Source organism: Zonotrichia leucophrys, chromosome 6, assembly GCF_028769735.1.
Source record: "Zonotrichia leucophrys gambelii isolate GWCS_2022_RI chromosome 6, RI_Zleu_2.0, whole genome shotgun sequence".
Lineage (NCBI taxonomy): Eukaryota > Metazoa > Chordata > Aves > Passeriformes > Passerellidae > Zonotrichia > Zonotrichia leucophrys.
In genome coordinates, this window is record NC_088176.1 from 2,862,106 (window position 1) to 2,883,228 (window position 21,123).

Here is a 21,123-nt window from a genome sequence, read left to right on the forward strand (position 1 = left end):
CTACAGACACTGGAATGTCAGGCACCCTGGGCAGAGTGAGCTGTCACTGCTTGCAGGGATGTATTTTAAGTTCCTGTTGAAACTGAAGGATATGAGGAATGAGTTCTCCATGTTCAGACTAGGACTGAAAAGATTAAATTGAAGTAAGATTTGCCAATTAAACTGCCTGTGACTGGAATCCAGCAAGAACCAGTGAGGCAAATACCTGCCAGCAGTGCAGGTGCAGCTGGATGTGCCTTAGGACAAGAGGATGCTCTGGATGTTCTCTGATGTCCCTTCCAGCTCCTGTGTTCTCTCTGTGTGCCTAAAGTTCATCTGTTGCTTAAAAACCTCTTCTGGGAACTGTGATCAGCCCTCCCTGTGCCCTTTCCAGGACTGCAGGTTTCTGGGAAGGAAGGGGAGCAATGTGGGAGAGGCCGGGGAGGGTTGGGCAGGGCTGTTCCCTGCTGCTCAGCCCAACAGCAGCCTTGGAACTCCTTCAAAGGCAAAGCTGTCACCCTCCATCCACCAGGGCAGGAATCAGGGCTGTGGCCAGGGGCCAAGCACAGCAAGATGAGACAAAAACAAAAGAGTTGTGAGAGTGGGGGAGAACGAGAGGGATTTCTGCAGTCTGGGAAAGAAAAATAACTGAGCTCTTGTGAGACAATGGGTGGTAATCATCCCCCTGGAATGCATCCTGCACTGGTCAGGGCTCTGTCACACACAGAATGACATGGGACAGGGCTCTGGGCTGAGCTGGGCTCTGATCTCCCCAAGGAAACATTCCATTTTCTGCCAGCTCACCTGAGTTACTGGATCTGCACCCAGCTGCTCCACTTTGCAATAAACACAGGGATGCTCTCAGGACAGAGATTTCTGGGCACTTTCTGAACTCATCTGGTTAGAGGAACATTAAATAACTCCTTGTTCATTCTTCCTTCACCCTGGAGTCCTTGGGGGTGTCTGAGCCTGTCCTGGGTGCTGCATGTGCCAGTCCAGGCACTGCGCTTGGGCTTCCTCAGGACAGGAGGAGTTGGGGATCCCATTCCCCATCCCAAGCAGCTCAGCTCCCCCACTGGGGTTCCTGCAGAACCTTCCAGGTTGAAGGTTTGGGGGATTTTCACATTCCCCTCTTTGGGTTTTTACCAAACTCTGCATTCAGCTGGTGCCTGAGGAGGAGCTGTGGTGATTGTTTGCACTGATTATTGATTCAGAAATGGAAACTTCAGCTTTGGGTTTACAGCCTCAGGCTTTATCTCCACACCAGGCTGTCAATCTGTGACAAATATTCCTGGAGAACACTCCATGCCTTGAGCCAAGCTGCCTCTCACCCATTTCAAATTAACACTTTGAATAGTTAATTACCCAACGTGTCTCACCAATAGCAATATTCCCCTGAGCACCATTATTGAAGGAACACTGAAAAGTTTTCCTCTCTGGAAGTGTTTTTCTGTTAAGGAAAGGCCAAATGAATGTTCCTTATCTCAAATGCACTCTGGAAATAGCCAAAAAATCAAAACTAAGAGAATCCCATGTCCATTTAGAGAGACAGCCTGCTCTCAGTGTACTCACTGCACTGCCTCTGTGCTTTGCTAATTGGTTTAAGGTAGATTTAATGAGTGGAATAGAGAAAAATCCAGCTGAAGTTAGTGCAAAAAGCACTGAGATGTCCTTATCTGGTGTCTACAAAAATAGGAAATACAAAGTTATGCCCGAAAGGGCTCTGAATTTCACTTTGGAGTCATTGGTGTGGTCGTGCACAAAAGGAAATGTTTTAAGGCTGTTGACTTAAAAGGGATTTCATCAATTATTGTAATTTCATTCAGTTCCTCTGTTTCAGTCTTTGAAGAGGTCTTGGAAATTTTGTCTTGGTGGGAAAAAACCTCCAGGGATCAGGGTGGAATTTAATCTCTGTTGGATCCATGCTTTAATCACTTCCTATAGTTTTTATTCTTAAAAGATACCAGCAAGATGAGCACCAGTTGTGTGTGAGCTACAAATGTCTAAAGACCTACTACTTTAGCAAAATGTATTTTTTCTAACATGGAATCATGCACAAAATTCCACAAATTTGTGTCAATGCAGGACTTGGAGAGATTCAAATATCTGCTGTGAAAATCACATAAATCCTTCTGTAGAAACAGGGGTGGTTCCTATAAGAATACTATCAATAAGGAATATTTAGTACTAAAATTAGTGTTTAGTAATACAGACTGTTAATATTTAAATATGTATAATATTGATATTAATTACATCAGTAAGGGATTTTTAATACACTTTGTGTTTTCTTTTTATGCATCTGTTGTAATAATATTCTCCAATTTTTTTCAATTGTCTTGCACATGGACAGTTGCAAGTGCCAAAAAAGGAAAATTAGAGAGATTTGTGAATCTTTTTACTGAGATCTTATTATCTGGAAACTAAGGGACTGGGCTGAGCCAGTGAGGCCACTTCAGTATTCCACTTTTTTTCCAAATATCTCCCTAAAGTGTCGCCTCTTAGGAGTGAAAATATTCCTCCTGCCAGGCAGATAAATACCCAGGAATTGTTCTGGTGCAGCCCAAGGCATTGGGCTGGATTTATACTCCTGTAAATGTGAGCAGAATTTACTGCAGAGCAGAATGCTGCCAATTAGCAGCGCTTGTTTATTAAATAATTCTGGAAATGCAGTTTTTACACAAATTTCTACTTCATCAAAATTGAGCACGGGGCTTTTCATGGGGTTTGAAGCTGGGTGAGCTCCCACTAAGAAGTTGAAATATTGACTTCAGATATGTCTGAGATTTTTTTGCAGCCTTAAGAGAAGCAAAGTTTTGAGAGTTGGTGTTCTCCCTTCCTGAAAACTCAAGGGTTGAACTTCCCCTGTCCCACTTTCCTGTGTCCTTGAGCGCTGAGCTCTTTGAGCCCCACACAGGGAAATTTGGCTGCAGGGAAATTTGCTCTTCCCTCCCTCCCACAGGGAGTGCTCCCTGATCCCTTTCCATTTCCTCTTCCTGGGGAGGCTAATGAGAGCAGGAATCCTCCCAGGATGGGCAATTTCACCCATTCAGATGCTCATCCTACAGTTGGTTTTTCCCTTTGGGATGCCCAATACATGCAATAACCAAATACCCTTTTCCCTTTGGGATGCCAAATACTGCAATAACAAAATACCCTTTTCCTTTTGGGATACCAAATACTGCAATAACAAAATACCCTTTTCCCTTTGGGATTCCCACCCCTGTAATAACAAAATACCCTTTTCCTTTTGGGATGCTCACCCCTGCAATAACAAAATACCCTTTTCCCATTGGGATGCCCAATATCTTCAATAACCAAATACCCTTTTCCCTTTGGGATGCTCAATACCTGCAATAACAAAATATCCTTTTCCCTTTGGGATGCCAAACATATGCAATAACAAAATACCCTTTTCCTTTGGGATGTACAAATTCCTGCAATAACCAAATACCCTTTTCCCTTTGGGATGCCCAATACTGCAGTAACCAAATACCCTTTTCCCTTTGGGATGCCCAATATCTTCAATAACAAAATATCCTTTTCCCTTTGGGATGCTCACCCCTGCAATAACAAAATACCCTTTTCCCTTTGGGATTTCCACCCCTGTAATAACAAAATACCCTTTTCCCATTGGGATACCCAATACTGCAATAACAAAATACCCTTTTCCCTTTGGGATTCCCACCCCTGTAATAACAAAATATCCTTTTCCCTTTGGGATGTACAATTCCTGCAATAACCAAATACCCTTTTCCCTTTGGGATGCCCAATACTGCAATAACAAAATACCCTTTTCCCATTGGGATTCCCACCCTTGCAATACCAAAATATCCTTTTCCCTTTGGGATGCCCAATATCTGCAATAACAAAATACCCTTTTCCCTTTGGGATACCCAATACTGCAATAACAAAATACCCTTTTCCCATTGGGATTCCCACCCTCGCAATAACAAAATACCATTTTCTCTTTGGGGTGCCCAATATCTTCAATAACCTAATATCCTTTTCCCTTTGGGATGCCTAATTCCTGCAATAACAAAATACCATTTTACTTTTGGGATGGCCAATACCAACAATAAAATCCATTTTCACTGGCCCCTGGTGGAAGCATTTTCTCTTCCCAAGTTCATTTCTTGTTGCTGGATCATCCCAGCCAGGGCTGATGGAGATGGTTCCAAGGACAGAGCCATTTGTTCCATCTCTCTTTGCCTTGCCACCACAGGCTGGTGGAAAATGGGGAAAGGGCTGCTTTGGGGTGTTCCCCTCCAATCCCCTTGCACCTGGGTATGGGAATGGTGGAGATTTTCTCAGCCCTACACCGCCCTGCTTTCTCTGTACATTTATGATGAGATGGAACACCTCACATTCATCTGGAAGGTTCTCCTCAAAGCCCATGATGGAGAAAAGATTAAATAAATGCAAAATAATTTAAAATACTTAGGAAAGTATAAATTCTGGGTGGGCTATTGTTTCAGGATGTGTAATGAGTGTAGATATTCAAGAAGTGGAAAATCTGATGTGTGAGAGAGCGTGGCTATTGATACCTGCTTAACAAACTTCTGAATGAAAGAAAATCTCTTGGGAAACTTTTATTTTAGTCTAGACCCCCAGCAGACCTGGCTTTCCTCTTTTCCAAGGCATATTCTGATTTCCACCCCTTGATGACACACAGGAAGGAGGAAGCAGCTTCTTTAGGATCCTCCCCTCACAACAACTCCCTTTGTCCTGTTCCTTCTGTGTGATGCTCCTTTTGGAAAGTCAAGAATGAACTGAACCCCTCTGCCTGCATTTTTTCCTCCCTGTTCTTACCTTCAATCTTGTGTTCCCATTTCCAATTTTCACAGCTAGGATTTAAAATCACTCTGTTTCTCTCTCAGATTTTAAATTGAATTTACTCAGATAAATACTATTGTAAGTGTTACAGGGAAGTGGGGCTTGGGCTGTGACACTGCTGGTGGAAATTCCTGTTTTGTGTAGTGATGACCATAAATAGAAAAAAAGGAGAAATGAGATCAATTTAACCTCTGAGCTATAGATTATTATTTCAGAGGATTTTTATGGAATGGTGCCTCATAGGAAAAAAAAGAACAGCTAATTTTGATTAATTGCCTTTCAGTACAAAATTTCACTTTAATTATTGAGTTTTTGGAGGAAGGGTCTGGGGGTGGAAACCAATTAGGAACCCAGAAAGAGCACAGAGTAGAACTCATACATAGAAAAATATGGGTTAATTTACTGCTGTAACTTGGAGAAGACATTTTTCTCAGCAGTCCCCAAAAAAATCCTGCTGTTATCAGTAAAGTTTTAAGTAAAATTCAAACCTTTATGTTAGAATTAAAGCAGGGAGACAATGGGAAGCTGCCTATTTGTGAATGAGAGCGAGAGCAAAGGGGATCTGTTAAGACTCAGCTGAGTGACAATCCCAAATTAAACTAATTACTCCAATTAAGCACTGCTGAGGAGAAATGGGAGAAAACTAACCATGGGAAGGACCATCAGGTGGGCTTCTTGCAGGTACCACTGAAAAAGAGCCTGAGCATTTACTGGGTTTTAATTCCCTCCAGGAGCAATTAGATATTCTGCACTGAGCACTGAGTACATCAGCAGTAATTAAGGTGAGATAAAATATTTAAGTGGAAACAGAGTGGCTTTTTCCTGAGCAGGAGTAGCAGATGTGTGTGAGGAGCTCCAAGTGGCACCAGGAGTTGCACAGGAGCTGCAGCAAATGTGAACATTCCTGTTTGCCTCCCTGGGGAGGAGCTGGGCCATGGATCTGCTGTGGAGTGATCCAGGCATCCCTGGATGAGCTCAGGAAACAACATTTGATATTCAGAGGCCAATTCCTGTGCTGTGGGATCTGGGAAAATGATCCTTGAAAGGCAGCTCTGCTGCAGGTGAGGAGGAGTTCATGTGATGCTTTGCTTTTGTGTGCTGCCTTCAATGAAGGGGTATATCACACTTTAGTTTGTGCTTTTTTTATAAGTAAACACCCATTTCTGCTGGCAAGGAAAAGCTGGTTTTATTGGCTCCCCTCTATTGACAGCTTCTGTGGTAGCAAATAGATTATCAGGGACATCTAGAATAGCTTTTATTTGTTTTCCCTTCCTGCTTGTTCCATACTCTGGAAGGTCTTGCTGATTTTCCTGGTGTAAGGGCTCGGACTTTGAAGATTTCTCTGGAGTTGGTGCTCAGTGCAAGGGCAGGGCTGGCAGCAGCTTTGGCATTCAGGTGCAGCTGTAATTGCAGAGTCCAGCAGCAGAATTCCCTCTTCCCAAACTCTTATTTTCTCCTTCTTATAAGCCTTCTTGTTTTGTCATCTGCTTTTGTTTGATTTTTGAACCGCCACGGGGAAAAAAAATGTTTATTTAACTACTTTATAAACATGTAGTTAAATAAATAGAACATAGTGGAAACCTCTTAAGGTCAAGTTGGGAAAGTACTAATCACTTGTGCCATTTGTTGTATTAAGTATTAGTTTCAGTCACTTTTCTCCTTTTTGAAAAATGATCTCAGGGAAGCAGAACATAAGGTCACCCTCATTTTGGTCATTCAAAGGCTGAACTGGAGTCTCCAGATGTGAAAATATCCACCCTCCAGAGATTTCCAGCACACAGCCAGGTTTGCCATGAAAACAGCATCCACTTGAAGGGAAAAACACTTTTTCCAGCACTTCTCCAGATTAAAAAAAAAAACCCAAATAAATAAAGCTTAAAAAAAGACAAAAGGTCAGGGTGAAATGGGAAAGAAATCAGAAACAGTGTGGGAAAGGACACTTCAGTCTACTGAGTGGTTCTTTTTTTTTCTTGTAGACGTCTTGCAGCATCTTGGAGCTGCAGAGCTGTTAAATGTTAGATAATCAAAGCATTAGTAGTTAGCACAGAATTCCCTGACCCCTCTCAGTCGGTTTTCAGCTGTTCAGACCTCACTTTGCATTTTTCTGTCTGGCAGCTCAGAGCCATTAAACTCTAGAGTCAGCAGAACTATCTGGAATTACCTCTGTTACAATTTGAGGAAAATGAAATTATCTTTCAGATGTAAACAGTTTCTAATTAAACTCTGAAGCTGTTTATGTTCCCAAACCAGTCTGAGCTGAGCTCGGCACAAAGACAGACTTCTTTGTTGTCTTTTTCTTTTTTTAATAAAGTTGATATACTGATGTAATAAATTACTTGTGACAGAGCTAGGTCTGTTGTGCCAGCAGTGCAACTGCTTTCTTTTTTTTGAAAAAAATCCTTAAGCAACATATCCCTCTGCCCCAGTAATTTAGTACATTGCATTCTGGTCCTTCCTTTGGAAAGGAAGGAAACAGCCACGAGATTACAGAATAGATTTATGTCAGTCTTTCCCTTCACTCCAAATAGCCCCACGTCTGCAGTGCATTTGGCCTTCTTTTTTTTTGTTAATAATTTCCATGCCTGGCAGATATATTTAATTTTTGTGATAAATAAGATCTGTGTTGAAGAATTAGTAGCGTTGGTTGAAATCCATTTAATTTTTCCCAGCCCTTTGCAGGAGTGGGTCACTGTTAACAATTAGCACACAGAAAAAGAAAAAGGATAATTGCTTTTTATTTAGTTTAGTCTTTCCCATTTCAGTAGATGTGCTGTTAGGAGGGAAAATAATTGGCTTTGCTGGTGTACTCTGAAGGAGAACTCTCAGATTGACGGCATGACTTTGCTTTAAGTGAAGCTGACAAGGAGAGAGGTGACTTCTCCAATGAAAGCACATTTTCCTCCTGGTGTGATTATTTATAGCAGATACTTAAGGACAAGCAGGGATTCTGCCACGAGATGTATCCACTTTTCCTGGCCTGGATGCTGGGACGAGAGAGCTCAGCTGCCTTTTGTCTTGTTGCTGTAATATCCATAGGAAATACAGCTCTGAGAGGGGCATTCTTCTCCTGCAGTGCTGCTATTGCCATGACCCACGAGAACAAATCATATCAGGACATTTCCCTTTATCTTGGCTGCTTCATCAAAAAAAAAAAAAAAGAAAAATAGAAGAAAAACAAACCTGAAACTTTTCAACCTGCAGGGATAAATCTGCAGAGCAGTGCATGGAGAATTAAGCACCCAGTGTCCAGTTTTAATTGGTGTTAATGAATTCCAAATTCCTGGCTTGGAAATGGGAACATGCCTTAAAGGGCAAATCCTTCAGGTCCCATGAAAGCTCCTTTTTGAGCATGTGTTGTGTGCCCAGGAGCACTTGCAGGAGCTGCTGTGGACCTGCAATTAACTGGTGAATCCCTGTAATTAACTGGTGCCCACAGCTGCATTTGCCACAGTTGGCATGGGGATCACAGAGCCCTTTGTGCCTGCAAAAAGCTGAAAATTTTACCCTGACAATTCCTTCCTGCAAAGTCATTCTTGATCTTTTCTGATGTCAAAGCCTGCCAGGGAGAGCTGGGCACGTTTTCCTGGTGGCAGCAATGCAGGGAGGCTCCACTTCAGCCTTTGTAAATGGATGATGCAGCCCCAGTGGTGGGTTAAGATGAGAAACCCCCTATTTTAGAGTAAAAGCACTAAAAATGAACAGGTGAAATAACTTTGGTGTCCTGGAGAGCCTTTCTTCTTTCCTTTAGCATGGAAATTGTGTTCATCCCCACCCCTGGCAGCCAACCACCACCAGGTGAGAAATCCAGAGTGGGATGAGAACTCCCATGGGCTTCAATAAGGCCAGGATTTCATCAGGATCCATGTGGGGTTGTTTTAGATTTATCAAAAGTCTTTCATTCCTGTGAGTGAAATTTTAATTTGCTCATTAAGGATGCCTAAGTCTTGGATCAGGTTGGATCCATCCTGTCCTCATGGCTTAAAATAATGAAATAAATGCAGTGTGGATGCTAATTTTATTTTGTTCCAGCTCTGTGAAAAAGAAAGGGGAAGGTAGAAAAAAGGATTCTTTGTCATATATTTATATAACAGTAAGGATATATTTATATTACAAGGTATATATATTTAGCATTTTATATATATCTATGTTATATATTTAGGATTTTTTTAAGAATTCCATTTCCCCTCATCTGAGGAGTTTTAGGTGATATGGCATAAAGAGCTTTTTTCTCATAACAGAAGAAGGGAAGGTGGGAATTCTGGGGAAATTCAGACTAATTTCTGGCAATGTTTTTCCTCACTTATCTTTCCTTTGGATCTTCCCAAAGAACAAGAAATTTAGCCATGATCCTGCTGTCTTGGAGTCGTGATTTATTAAGAGCCCGGGCAGTACAGATGCTAAGTGAAATCAATATGAGCCTGTCCCCCAGGTATTTATTATTCCCAGCTTTTTGCAGGCTCAGACTCTTTTCTCCAGCACCCCCATCTCACCCAGTGGCATTTCCATGCACTTCATTCTCTGCTCCTGCTCTTCCCAGGGAGCAGCTTCTCCATCCAGAGATCTGATCCTTGGGGTTTGCCTGTGCCAGGGGGGTTCTTGTGGGTCCCTTCCAACTCAGGATTTCCTATGAAATTCCTTCTCCCTGGCCTGGGTTTCTCCTGGTTGGGTTTAGCCCTATTTTGGGTCCATTTCCCTTAATTGGTGTCATTTGATCTGCTCACCCAAATCCATCTCCTGAGCACCATCTTTATGACTGCTCTTTCCATCAATCTGATTCCCAAAATCAGATAATTTTTTTTTTTTTTCATCCCTGTCTGCTCCTGGCCCATGGAAAAAAAATCAATTCCAAGGTTTTTCAAGGGAGAAAATTAGAATGTAACAGCCTGGAACAAAAGCAGATTGTAAAATCATGTTGGGAGCTAACCAAAGCACCTTTTCCCTAATCAGAAATCAGCAGGAAGCTGATCTCCAGCACTGGTCTGGACCATTTGTCTTTATTTGCTCGTCACATGCTGAGGACTTTGTGTTTTGTGTGACAGAATTTAAACTCAGGGCACTCTGCTTGTGCTCCTTATCCAGATTTTCCTTCACTGCTGGGAGCTGCTGGCAGGCACAGGGTGTCTGCATCCTGCTTTTCCTGAGCTTGGGACCAGACCTGACCTGGCCTTTTCATCCCTCCCTCTGCTCTGCCTTGCTTTCTGACTTTTCCTGCAGTCAGCATTGGATCAGCCTCAAATTCTGAGCAGTAGATTGTGAAACCTGAACTCTCAGCAATCCGGCAAATTTTTATTAATGAGGTAGTGGTCTAAAAGGAAACAGAGCAAAAGATGAGCCAGAGGCAAATTCAAACTGATTCCAGCTCCTTGCCTTGGCTGTCTGGTTTCCAACAGGAAGAACAGTTGTCTGAGTTCAATTCCCATGGAGCTTTTGCAATGCAGATAACTCCAGCACAGAGTCAGGATCCTGTCAGGGCTGATAAATTGGTTTAGTGTTGCTTCACCCCCAGAACACAAAGGAAAGTCACAACAGGCTTCTCCTCCAAGAAAAAAACTTCCCTGACCATCTATTTGTCAAAGGGAAAGTAACTGCTAATAATGTTTTATTTGGCAGTTTTGTGACTGCCACAACAGTCTATACTGTATAAAGCCATTAAGTGTTGTTGCCTTGCAGGATGGATTTTTGGGAACCATCCAGGCATTTGTTCTGCCCTGAAGCCCCCCATTCGGAGTTGTAAATCTGCCTTTTTGAATATCCCAGGTAGTTAAAATTGCACCTTGTGTGCGATGGGAGAGGCCAAGCCCCAGCTGGGGCTGTGTCAGTCCCGTCTGGGCACCTGAAGGGAGATTGCTGGAATTCATTCTGGGAATCTGCACTGTCCCCAGGGGAAAATTAAAGCAAACTTCAGGCATTTGTGTGCAAAGCTTAAACACTTCCTTGGAAAGGCTTTCCTTCCAATAAGCCTGGAAATTCCACTGTAGCACAACAAGGCTCCAAGCAGACATCAATTAAATGAGCACCAGTGTGAGATATCCCAGTTATTTATTGGAAGGGTTAGCAGCCACCACACAGTGAGGGTGACAAAAGCTGCAGGAGAAGTCTGGGCTTGTTTTGCAGTCACTGACCATGAACCCAGACAGAAGAGCTTTGATGTCATCTCTAACTGCATGGCCCAATTCTGTGCTCTACTTTATCGATGCTCCAGGGATTAAAACTCTAAAAGAGAAGCAAGGCAGGGAAAAATAGGCTAGGAAAATAAGTGTGGGTTGTCAGACATCCTCTACCTTTTGAAGCAAAATTCCTGTTTAAATGCTTTATCTGTAGATAAAACCACTCTACATTTTTAGCTAAATCCTTCCAAATCATCTGAGAAAGATGTGCCACATCAGCACTGGGACTGATATCTTGGGCAAAGATATCAGACTGATATCTTGTGCTGCTTCCAAGAGCCCAAAGGCTCCTCCAGCTTCCCCCCTCCTCCTAATTTTCCCAATTTGCTGTTTGCAAAAGCTTTAGGTGTGAAAAAATCTGCAGGTACCTTTAATTCCCCCTTTACTGTGCTGGTTGGGTCAACAACTGCATTTGTGCCTTTCTCCCTCAAAAGTACTTAGAAATTAAGACATTGTTTAAATAATGGATTAAAAGCCCTCCCATAATATGGCACTTGTCTAATTAATAGATTAAAAAGTCCTTCCACATTTTGGCGCTTGTCTAATTTGAAACAATTGCTACTAAAACGTGAGGTGTAGGAAATAACGTGTAGTGACAGAACTTGATACATGAAGGGATCTGTAGTATCTGAACACCTATTTCAATATCAAAGAAAACTGGATTTTATCTCCTGCTTGACACCTAATTCTGTGAAGTTCTTTATGCTTACTAATTCATTAACATACTTGCTGTACAGAAGAGCTGGAGTGTCAAAAAATGTCATCTCATAGCAAATTCACTTTTATTCTGGTAGGCTCATCTCTCTCAGGAGCCCATAAAAAGTTGTTTTCAAAAGCTGGAGAGCAGTAATAAAGTCTAGAAGGTTAAAACCAAGGGGATGCTTTTGAGTGCAAAAGAATTACGTCAATTAGATCAGGACTTAAGAGGAGGCTGGAAAATTGTCACAGTTCCTTGAAATCAACACCTCCCTGGGTCTAGAAACATTTATGCTGCTTGAGTTTTTGCTTTCCAGAGGTTTATTTTTGGGTTTCTCCCTCTAGTGCTGCCATTTTTCCATGGAAAATTCAGTCACACCTGTATTACCAGAAACAACCCTATCTCTATTCTTTAATTTAATTTTCCCCCCCCTCATTTTTATGTTTTTATGTAAAACTGGGATATGCAACAGAAAATTCATGTATTTCCGTGTCTGGCATTTTCTAGAGTCTGAACAAGGGTGAGCTCGAACTCCCATCTCCGTACTCCAGTAAAAGGGTCTGCATTGCTCATCTCCTCCAGTTGTGGGCCAAAATTCAGGAATTTTGGAGATTAAGGAGAGTAAATATTCATATTTTTGAATCTCAAAGGGTCCTTGGGTCGAGACAGACACAAAGTCACTGTGGTGGTCAAGGTGTTGTCATGGAAAATGCTGGAAATTCAGGTGTTGGACCAGGGGAATTTCTGACTCAGCACTCCTCTTGTCTTTAAGCCCCTTCATGCTCCTAAAAAGCACAGCTGGTGCCAGAGCTATTTCCAGGTATTGCCCCTCAGGAATTTTGGAAAAATTCCATTTTTTTCCCAAAAAATTTTGGGGAATTTTATGGCCCCTCAGGAATTTTTTGGGTTCTCGGGAATTCTGGGCAAAGTTCAGTCCCAGTTTTCTGCATCTTTGGAAATTAGCTAGCCAACACTTGTTTCCATAAGCATGCTCAGAGAAAAAAAAGTCCCTTTTAAAATTAATATAATCTCGAATTATCATATTACCTCAGGGAGGGAGGTCTGGTGGTACTTAACAGAGCTCTTTGGGGCTCTTGTGCATTTTAATTGAGTGAATAATTGTAAACCACTTCAGGGTCTTTTGGTAAAAGGCTCTGTATAAACATTGCCATAATGCTGAATAATCAGGTTGTGATGTGAACTGGAAGAAATGAACCCTATAAATAGATGTGTGGAGCCCTATAAATAGATGTGCATTTACATATAGTGTCTGTCTGGGTGTGTGTACATCAATATTTGGGACAGAAAAAATCAGATCCTTTAGAAAAATCCTGCAGCTCTTGAATAAGAAATAGAAAGTGAGATTGGAAAGTGATAATCATAATAATCAAAATGATTTTAGGATATGGTGAGCCAGTAGTTTATCATGCTGTGCAATGGATAGAGAATGGAGAGAGAATTATTGTGTGAGTGTCTGGGAAACACAAATCTGTGGTGTTTTATGGAGCAGGAGCTCAGGGGAGGTGGAATGAGGTTCTGAGGTGTGGACAGACGGGATTTGGAGGAACCTAAGGAGTTCCAGCTTTCCTGAGGTGCTGCTGCAATGCAGCTGGAGGGGTTTGGGTCTCCCCCAGCTCAAGGCACTGCTCCTCCAGGGAAATTCCAGATGGAGCAGGGGGAAGGACGGGAATGGGAACATCCCAGCCTGAGCAATGGGGAGGGTGGGAATGGGAACATCCCAGCAGCCTGAGCAGTGGGAATGACAGGAATGGGAACATCCCAGCAGCCTGAGCATTGGGAAGGTGGGAATGGGAACATCCCAGCCTGAGCAGTGGGAAGGTGGGAATGGGAACATCCCAGCAGCCTGAGCAGTGGGAATGGCGGGAATGGGAACATCCCAGCAGCCTGAGCATTGGGAAGGTGGAAATGGGAACATCCCAGCAGCCTGAGCATTGGGAAGGTGGGAATGGGAACATCCCAGCCTGGGCATTGGGAAGGTGGGAATGGGAACATCCCAGGCTGAGCAGTGAGAGGACAGCAATGGGAACATCCCAGCAGCCTGAGCAGTGGGAATGACGGGAATGGGAACATCCCAGCCTGAGCAATGGGGAAGGCAGGAATGGGAACATCCCAGGCTGAGCATTGGGAAGGCAGGAATGGGAACATCCCAGGCTGAGCAGCGATCACAGATCTGCTGTGACCTGCCCGGATCAGCAGCCACTGCCTCTCTCCTCAGTGCTCTGCCTGTCTCATCTCCTGAGCCTGTAATTTTCTGGGGCAGTGGCTCAGTTCCTGTGCTTGAGCTCTCCTGTCATCCAGCCCCTGAGGAAGGGGAATTCCTCTGGAATGGAGATGACGGAGATGAGCTTTTATATTTCATAAAAAAGAAAAGAAGCCTGTGCTGGACAACGAGGTGCTGGAACAAAGAATCCTCTCTTCTTAAATGGGACTTGACAGAGTGCTGATGCCACTTCACTTAGTTAATGGAGGGAGCCATCTAATACAGGCTAAATGCAGAGCTGCCTAAAGGAACCTGGCATTTGGAGGGCTGGAGTGCTTGAAATATAAATGAATGGGACAAGCCCAGGCTCTGTTTCCCAAGGAATCGATTACCAGGGATCCTCTGACAACTGTGAAGGTCTTATTTGCAGGAGCAGCAAAGCTATTTTTGTTGGAAACTGGGATATTTGTTGCTGGGGATTAAACACATCTTTAAAGCACCAAGGAGACACCAAGGAATGCTGTGGATTCCAGAGGGTCAGAAAGGCTGAAGTGATTTTCCTCTCTGTAAAGCCACTGAGGAGACTGATGGTAGTGCTGGGAACAATTTGAGTTCTGTTGAGTTGTACCCACAGCCAGAACAGTTTGACAAAATGATCCATTGTGTATTAAATCTAGAGATTCAGACAGTGTGAAAAATGCATGGGACACAGCATTTTGGAATAAGAGTGAGGCTGGACTGAAGTGTCCTTTTTCTTTCCAACTGTAAAAAGAAATAAGGATCTGTAACAGAAAATGTCTTGAGTGGAGATGAATGGAGTATAAGGACTGCTGATGAATTTTTCACCTCTGGAATGTTCTCCATGGCATTTATGAGCTGGTTTTCCAACAGAGTAAGTGTCTGAGCTACCACAGGAAGCACAAACGTCCCTGTTTAGGCATCACTGAAATCCTGGAGACAGGTCCAGGGCTGACTTCACTGTGGAGACCCCATTTCCTTCTCCCCTCTAAGGCAGCTCCTTCCAGGTGAGATCAGAAGCTTCTTCACAGGGAATGGGAGGAAGCTCCTGCATTTGTTCAGAGGATGAATTCCTTTCTCATCCCCATCCCTTCAGCATTTTTCACGAGCTCCAGATCCACTCAAACATTGGTTTGAGCACTGCTGACATCTGATATCTCTGACTTCCCTTCCCATCCCATCTGCCAGGCATTTCATTCTTCTGATGAAACAGCTCTCAAATTGCAAAGACAGACAAAATACGGCCTAAAATCACAACAATCAAGTGCTGTGGCTGTTACATGGAACTTTATTGGACAAGAAAAGAAGACTGGTTGTGTATCAGAATATCACATTAAAGATCAGTCAGGTTTCCAATGGAATACCAATTGGCACCAATTAATGTGGGATCTTCTCCTGCATGGTGTGGTTACCCTGAAGTGTCTCTGTTTCCACCAGCTGGGTTTATTTCTGGGTTTTTATTGCTTTATTTGGGGATTACTTGGTAAAGAAGAAGCGTCTCAGGAAATGTCATCATGTGCCATGTGCTGCACTGATGTCAGCTGAGGAAATCAGTGTCAGGAGCAGGAAAAGCCAAAGATGAATGGATCTCTGGGTTCAAAATAGGAAACAGCTTGAAGTTCCTTTGGGGGGAAACATAAAGCTCATTCATCAGCAATGACACAGTTCCACCTCTGGCACAGAGAGAGGACTCTGCTGATGGACAGACACCCCTCACATCCACGCCAGTGCTCCTGGGAATCCAGGGGTGCCAAGGAGCTGCCCTGACACAGTGACAGTTTTGTCTGGCGAGCTGTAATCATGATCTGTGTGTGGCTGAGAGGTGTCACATGGAAATCTGCATTAACTGTGCTCGTGAGTGGATTTCATTCCCTGAGAGGTGTGTGTCTCCTTGTCTCACCCCAGTGGATATCAGAGGTGAGCCACTGAAGAGCAGGATCTTGCCTGGATGATGCAGTGTTCATTTATTCACACTTTGATGTGAGGGCCCTGTCTGATCAAGCCCCCATCAGGATTTCTCAGTCAGGTGTGTCTGGGTTTCTTTGGTTTTTCCTGCTGTTTGGCAGGAATGTGCACCCATCTGCTTGTTCACAGTCTCGTACACAGAATTTTGTGAGGTTTCTTCCCAGTCACACTCAGGGCAGGACAGAAGTTTGTGGTGCCCTGTTGAGAACATCTCCAATTGCTCAATATGAAATGGTCAGTAGTTTTCCAAGAGCCTTTATTTTCTGTTCCATTACTCCAAGTACCTTCCCTGTCCTCCCTTGGGGCCCAGCTAGCAGCCTGGCTCCTACCTCCTGCTATTCTGAAATTTCTTTATTTATCTTAGACTCTGTCATTTTGCTGAAACATTGATATTTTCCAGCAATCAGCTTATTACATGGAGATGCCTATTAGCTTTCTGAAGTCATATGTCAGTGAAACTCAAAACTGTTTAGTTTAACTTGACAAGCCCTATAGTGATATTGGAAAATTATTTTCTTCTTCAGAGTCATGTTTATGTTCTTTTCCAATGAGCTGGCTGTTTTATTGCAAAAGAAACTGTAAAAGAGGTTATTTTAACTAGGCACAAAATATATTCTGTTCTGTAATGTATCCATAACCTTCTAAAAGATCCTAATTAACTTCCTTATGTCAGCATAGGAAGCTCTATTGCAGTTGTAGTTGCCAAACATTTCTTTCTTTTTAATAGAAATTATCCCTTTCTAAGACCTAGGGGCATCATCATTCCCAAAACAAGCTTTTCATCTGAGGGTATCAGAAACACCAGGAGATTAATGGAAGTCTGGAGTTCAGCAGGGCAGAATTTCTGTCTGTTATCTTGTTTGTCTGCAAAGATAACAATCCTAATGGCACGTGGGTGACACGGAGCACTCAGTGAGTAAAGTGGAATGGCCAGGTTGGCTCCTGAGCTGCTGAAATGGGGAGTTTCTGCTGGACAAAGGTATCAGTCTGAGGGGAGAAGCTGTTTTACACCGTGTTTGTGACATGGATTCAGTGTAATTCAATGTGAACATGACAGATGTGGGGACATTGTTCCCTGTCAGGGTGGGGAGGCGCTGGCAGGGGCTGCCCAGAGAATCCATGGATGGAGCAGCCACAGGAGGTGTCCAAGGCCAGGCTGATGGGGCTTGGGGCACCCAGAGCTAGTGCAAGGTGCCCCTGGAGGTGGGATGAAATGCTCTCCAAGTCCTTTTCCAGCCCAGACTCTTCCATGGCTCTGGTTCCATCTCAGCCCAGAGCAGTCACAGCAGGATGATACCTTGGGTTTGAGTTGTTCTGTTCTCTTTTGGTGTGCAGCTTTAGCTTTATATGAAATGTTACTGGAATATTTCACAGGGTGGTGGAAACAAAACAATCCTGTTCTAGCTGGAGGCTCCAGGACAATCTCCTCAAACTTCAGGCCCAAAGCATGAACAATGTGAAAAGAGGAAGGTGGAAAAGCAAGCAAGGAGGATGAAACTTCATCATTTGAAGCTGTTAATTGGGCATTTAATCCTATATGCAAATGGACTAAAACTTATAAAAATGTGAGATCTCATGCCCAAGCTCTTTTGCTTCCACTTGGAGCCATCTGGGCACTGCCAGGGTGTGGCCTTTGAGGGCACCTCAATAAATCTGCACTTTATTCCTCTGAACTCCCTCTGGCCTCTGCTCCAGCTCCTCGAGGCACCAAGGACACTGCGCCATCAGCCAGGCCCTGGTGTCACTTGGTCCCTCATCCGTGAGGCAAACTGCAAACATTGCTCAGCAGAAATGGAATTGAGTTCTGCCAGAGAAAAACAGCAATTACCTGCTGGAATTTGTGCTGCATGGGGCTGTTTTTTCTCACTGTCTGGGTGTTCTGCAAAAGGAGCGGGTCTGCAAAGCAGGGCCCAACCTGCACTCAGCACTGCGAATTCCAAAGAGGAATATTTTCAGCCTGCTGATTTAAAATTATTATTTAAATAATATGTTTATCATAATATAATATAATATAATATAATATAATATAATATAATATAATATAATATTGAAAATTTTTTACAGTCCTGTTGATTTAAAATAAAAACTGTCTTTGCTTTAATCATGCAGTTTCCCAGCTCAGCTTTGATGAATTGCAGAAGCAAGCTCTTATCGAGTAACAGTGGGGTTTTTTTTCTTTTAGTCTTTTTTTTTTTTCCTGAAAAGAGGAGGAAGTTTGCCATTCTGCAGAGCAAGATGAATAAATTTTGCCATTTGAGGCTGAATTTTCCAAGAAGGATTAGGATCTTTTGCAGTCCTGCAAATGCAGGATACTACTTGCAAACCCAGCATTTCTTTAGGCTCATAATCATCATTTGCATTATAACTCCCTAAGCAAAAGAGGGAAAATGAATTTCAAATGTGAACACTTCTAATCCTCAACAGCAGCTACAAATCGAAGTGAAAAAATGAAAATTCCTGTACTCATAGTCAGAAATCATTATTATTATTGTTACTGTTATTAATTGGTTGAGCTCAATTTCACAGTGAACTGCTGTATTTCAATTCTGTGAGATAAAAAGTGAACACAATCTTCTGGTTGAGTCACAGATGTGCTAAAATGTCACCAGTGTGACCGGAGAGAGGTTTTCATCTCCTATAACAGCCTTCCTTTTGTCTCCATGTGTTTTTTCTCCAGCTATCCATTCCCCATGGTCTTCAGCAGCTGCAGCAGGAAGGACCTGGAAAACAGCCTGGAGAAAGGAGTGGGGATGTGCCTGTTTAACCTGCCTGAGGTGAAGGAGTCCTTTGGTGGCCAGAAGTGTGGGAATGGCTACGTGGAGGATGGCGAGGAGTGTGACTGTGGGGAGCCCGAGGTAAGGCAGTGTGGGGGTGTTTGAGGGTCCCCAGGACGAGGGGGAGATGAGAATCTTCACTCCATGTTTCAGAAGGCTGATTTATTATTTATGATATATATTATATTAAAAGAAAATTATATACTAAAACTATAGAATTATTAAACTTTAGAACAATTCTCATCTCCACTTGCTGCACCTCTTGTTGGGCACGTGTGTGTGCTGGTGTTTGAGGGACAAGGGAAAAGATGAGAATCTTGACTCCATGTTTCAGAAGGCTGGTTAATTGTTTTGTGATAAATATTATATTAAAAGAAAACTATAAACTATAGAATTATAAAACTATAGAATTAGAACAATTCTTAACTCCTCTTGTTGGGTATGTGTGTGTGGTGGGGTTTGAGGGTCCCCAGGATGAGAATCTTGACTCCATGTTTCAGAAGGCTGGTTTATTGTTTTGTGATATATATTATATTAAAAGAAAATTATATACTAAAACTATAGAATTATAAAACTATAGAATTAAAACAATTCTCATCTCCACTTGCTGCACTCTGTTGGCACGCATGTGTGGGGTGTTTGATGGTTAAGGAAGAGATAGAATCTGATCCATTTCGAAGGCTGGTTATTGTTTATGAATATATTATTAAAAGAAAATGATATACTAAAACTATAGAATTATAAAACTATAGAATTAAAACAATTCTCATCTCCACTTGCTGCACCTCTTGTTGGGCACGCGTGTGTGGTGGTGTTTGAGGGTTAAGGGAAGAGATGAGAATCTTGACTCCATGTTTCAGAAGGCTGATTTATTATTCTATGATATATATTATATTAAAAGAAAATGATATATTAGAACTTTACTAAAGAAAGAGAGAGGAGGCATCAGAAGGCCAGCAAAGAAAAGTAATGATAATAAAATCTTGTGACTGACCGGAGTCCTGACACAGCTGGACCAGGATTGGTCATCAGGTAAAAACAACTCACATGCAGCCAATCAAAGATGCACCTGTTGGTTTAAACCGTCTCCAGACCACATTCCACACTATCAGATAAATATTGTTTACATTTCTTTTCTGAGGCCTCTCAGCTTCTCAGGAGAAAAACCCTGGCAAAGGTTATTTTTCAGGAAATATGTCAGTGACAAGACACCACCTGGGAAATGCTGCTCATGTCCTGCCTGCAGGGTTTTGGCAGTGGAGGGTTGGTTTGGTGTAAAACAGAGCTCTGCCTTCTCTGCTTGTGTCCCACCAGCTCCAACCTCAGAGTCTCAGAAGGGCAGGGAGCCTCGAGGGCATTCGAGATGGGGAAGTTCAAGCAGGGCTTGGGTTAAGAATGTGCTCAGTTCATCCTTAGAGAGCAAACTCTGGCTTGTCCAGCTCACTGGCCATGACCTCCTGTTCCTAGAAGTTCCTTTCTGCATTAGCTAATTAGCTAAACTCAAAGGAAGTTTGAGAATTTGGCTGGAATTTCTCAAGCAAACGTGAGTTAGTTGAAGGTTTGTTTCCGTCAATGAGAAGCCACATTTACATTTATATTTATATCTATATTTATATCTGTAACTATATTTATATTTGTATTTGTTTACATTCAAATTTATATTTATAACAGTTTTTAAGTTTATATTTAATTATTTATGTTTATGTCAACATAACCATAGAAACTGTGCAATCATAGAATGCTTTGGGTTGGGGACCATAAAGATAATCTCATTTTCCCCCTGCCATTTCACTTATTCACTATCCCAGGCTGCTCCAAGCCCTGTCCAGCCTGGCCTTGGACACTTCCAGGGATCCAGGGGCAGCCACAGCTGCTCTGAGCACCTTGTGCCAGGGCCTCACTATCCATGTATACAGAATTATATAAATAGAAATATTAATATTGGCCAGGTATTTTTCATTGCAGCTTCAGGTTTTAGGTGCAAGACCTTTCCTCCTTCCCTGTAGAATTTTTCTTTTCCTCTAGCCAATTACCTCCCAACAGAAATAGCCATCGCTGCCTCCCAAACAGATTGCTGCTGCTTCAAAGATTGTTCCATTTAGTTTAGTGAATGTGTCAGAGGACTCCTCTCATCAGCAGGAGATAGGCAAAACCTGGGGGTCAAATAATATCCGAGCTGGCATCCTTATCCCTTTTACATCCCCTCCTCATTGGCTTTATTGAACTTCTCTCTGATTATGTGAATTAAAGGCAGCAGCAGATCAGGGATTTGTTTCCTGTGATAAACAGGGACCTACAGACAAAAGAGATGGGGGCAGTTAAAGCAGCAAGATATTGCTGCATCCTGCTGTGGAGTGCATTGGGCTGGGCCAAGCCTTGAGGATTTCCTGACAGTTCCCTCACTCTTGAGGGTAACAGGGGTGGAGGAAGCAGCCTTATCTCCTTGTTTAAAGTCAATAGAGTGCAAGC

At 42.7% G+C, this 21,123-nt stretch overlaps 1 protein-coding gene across 3 annotated transcripts in view; it reads left to right on the plus strand.

The window, feature by feature from the left end:
- ADAM12 (ADAM metallopeptidase domain 12) overlaps window positions 1–21,123 on the plus strand; it is a 189,062-nt gene that overhangs the window by 139,829 nt on the left and 28,110 nt on the right. For all 3 annotated transcript variants that reach the window (XM_064716729.1, XM_064716730.1, XM_064716728.1), the window contains exon 12: window positions 18,558–18,735. In XM_064716729.1, the coding sequence (XP_064572799.1) occupies window positions 18,558–18,735 (178 nt within the window). The remainder of the gene's footprint in view (window positions 1–18,557; window positions 18,736–21,123) is intronic.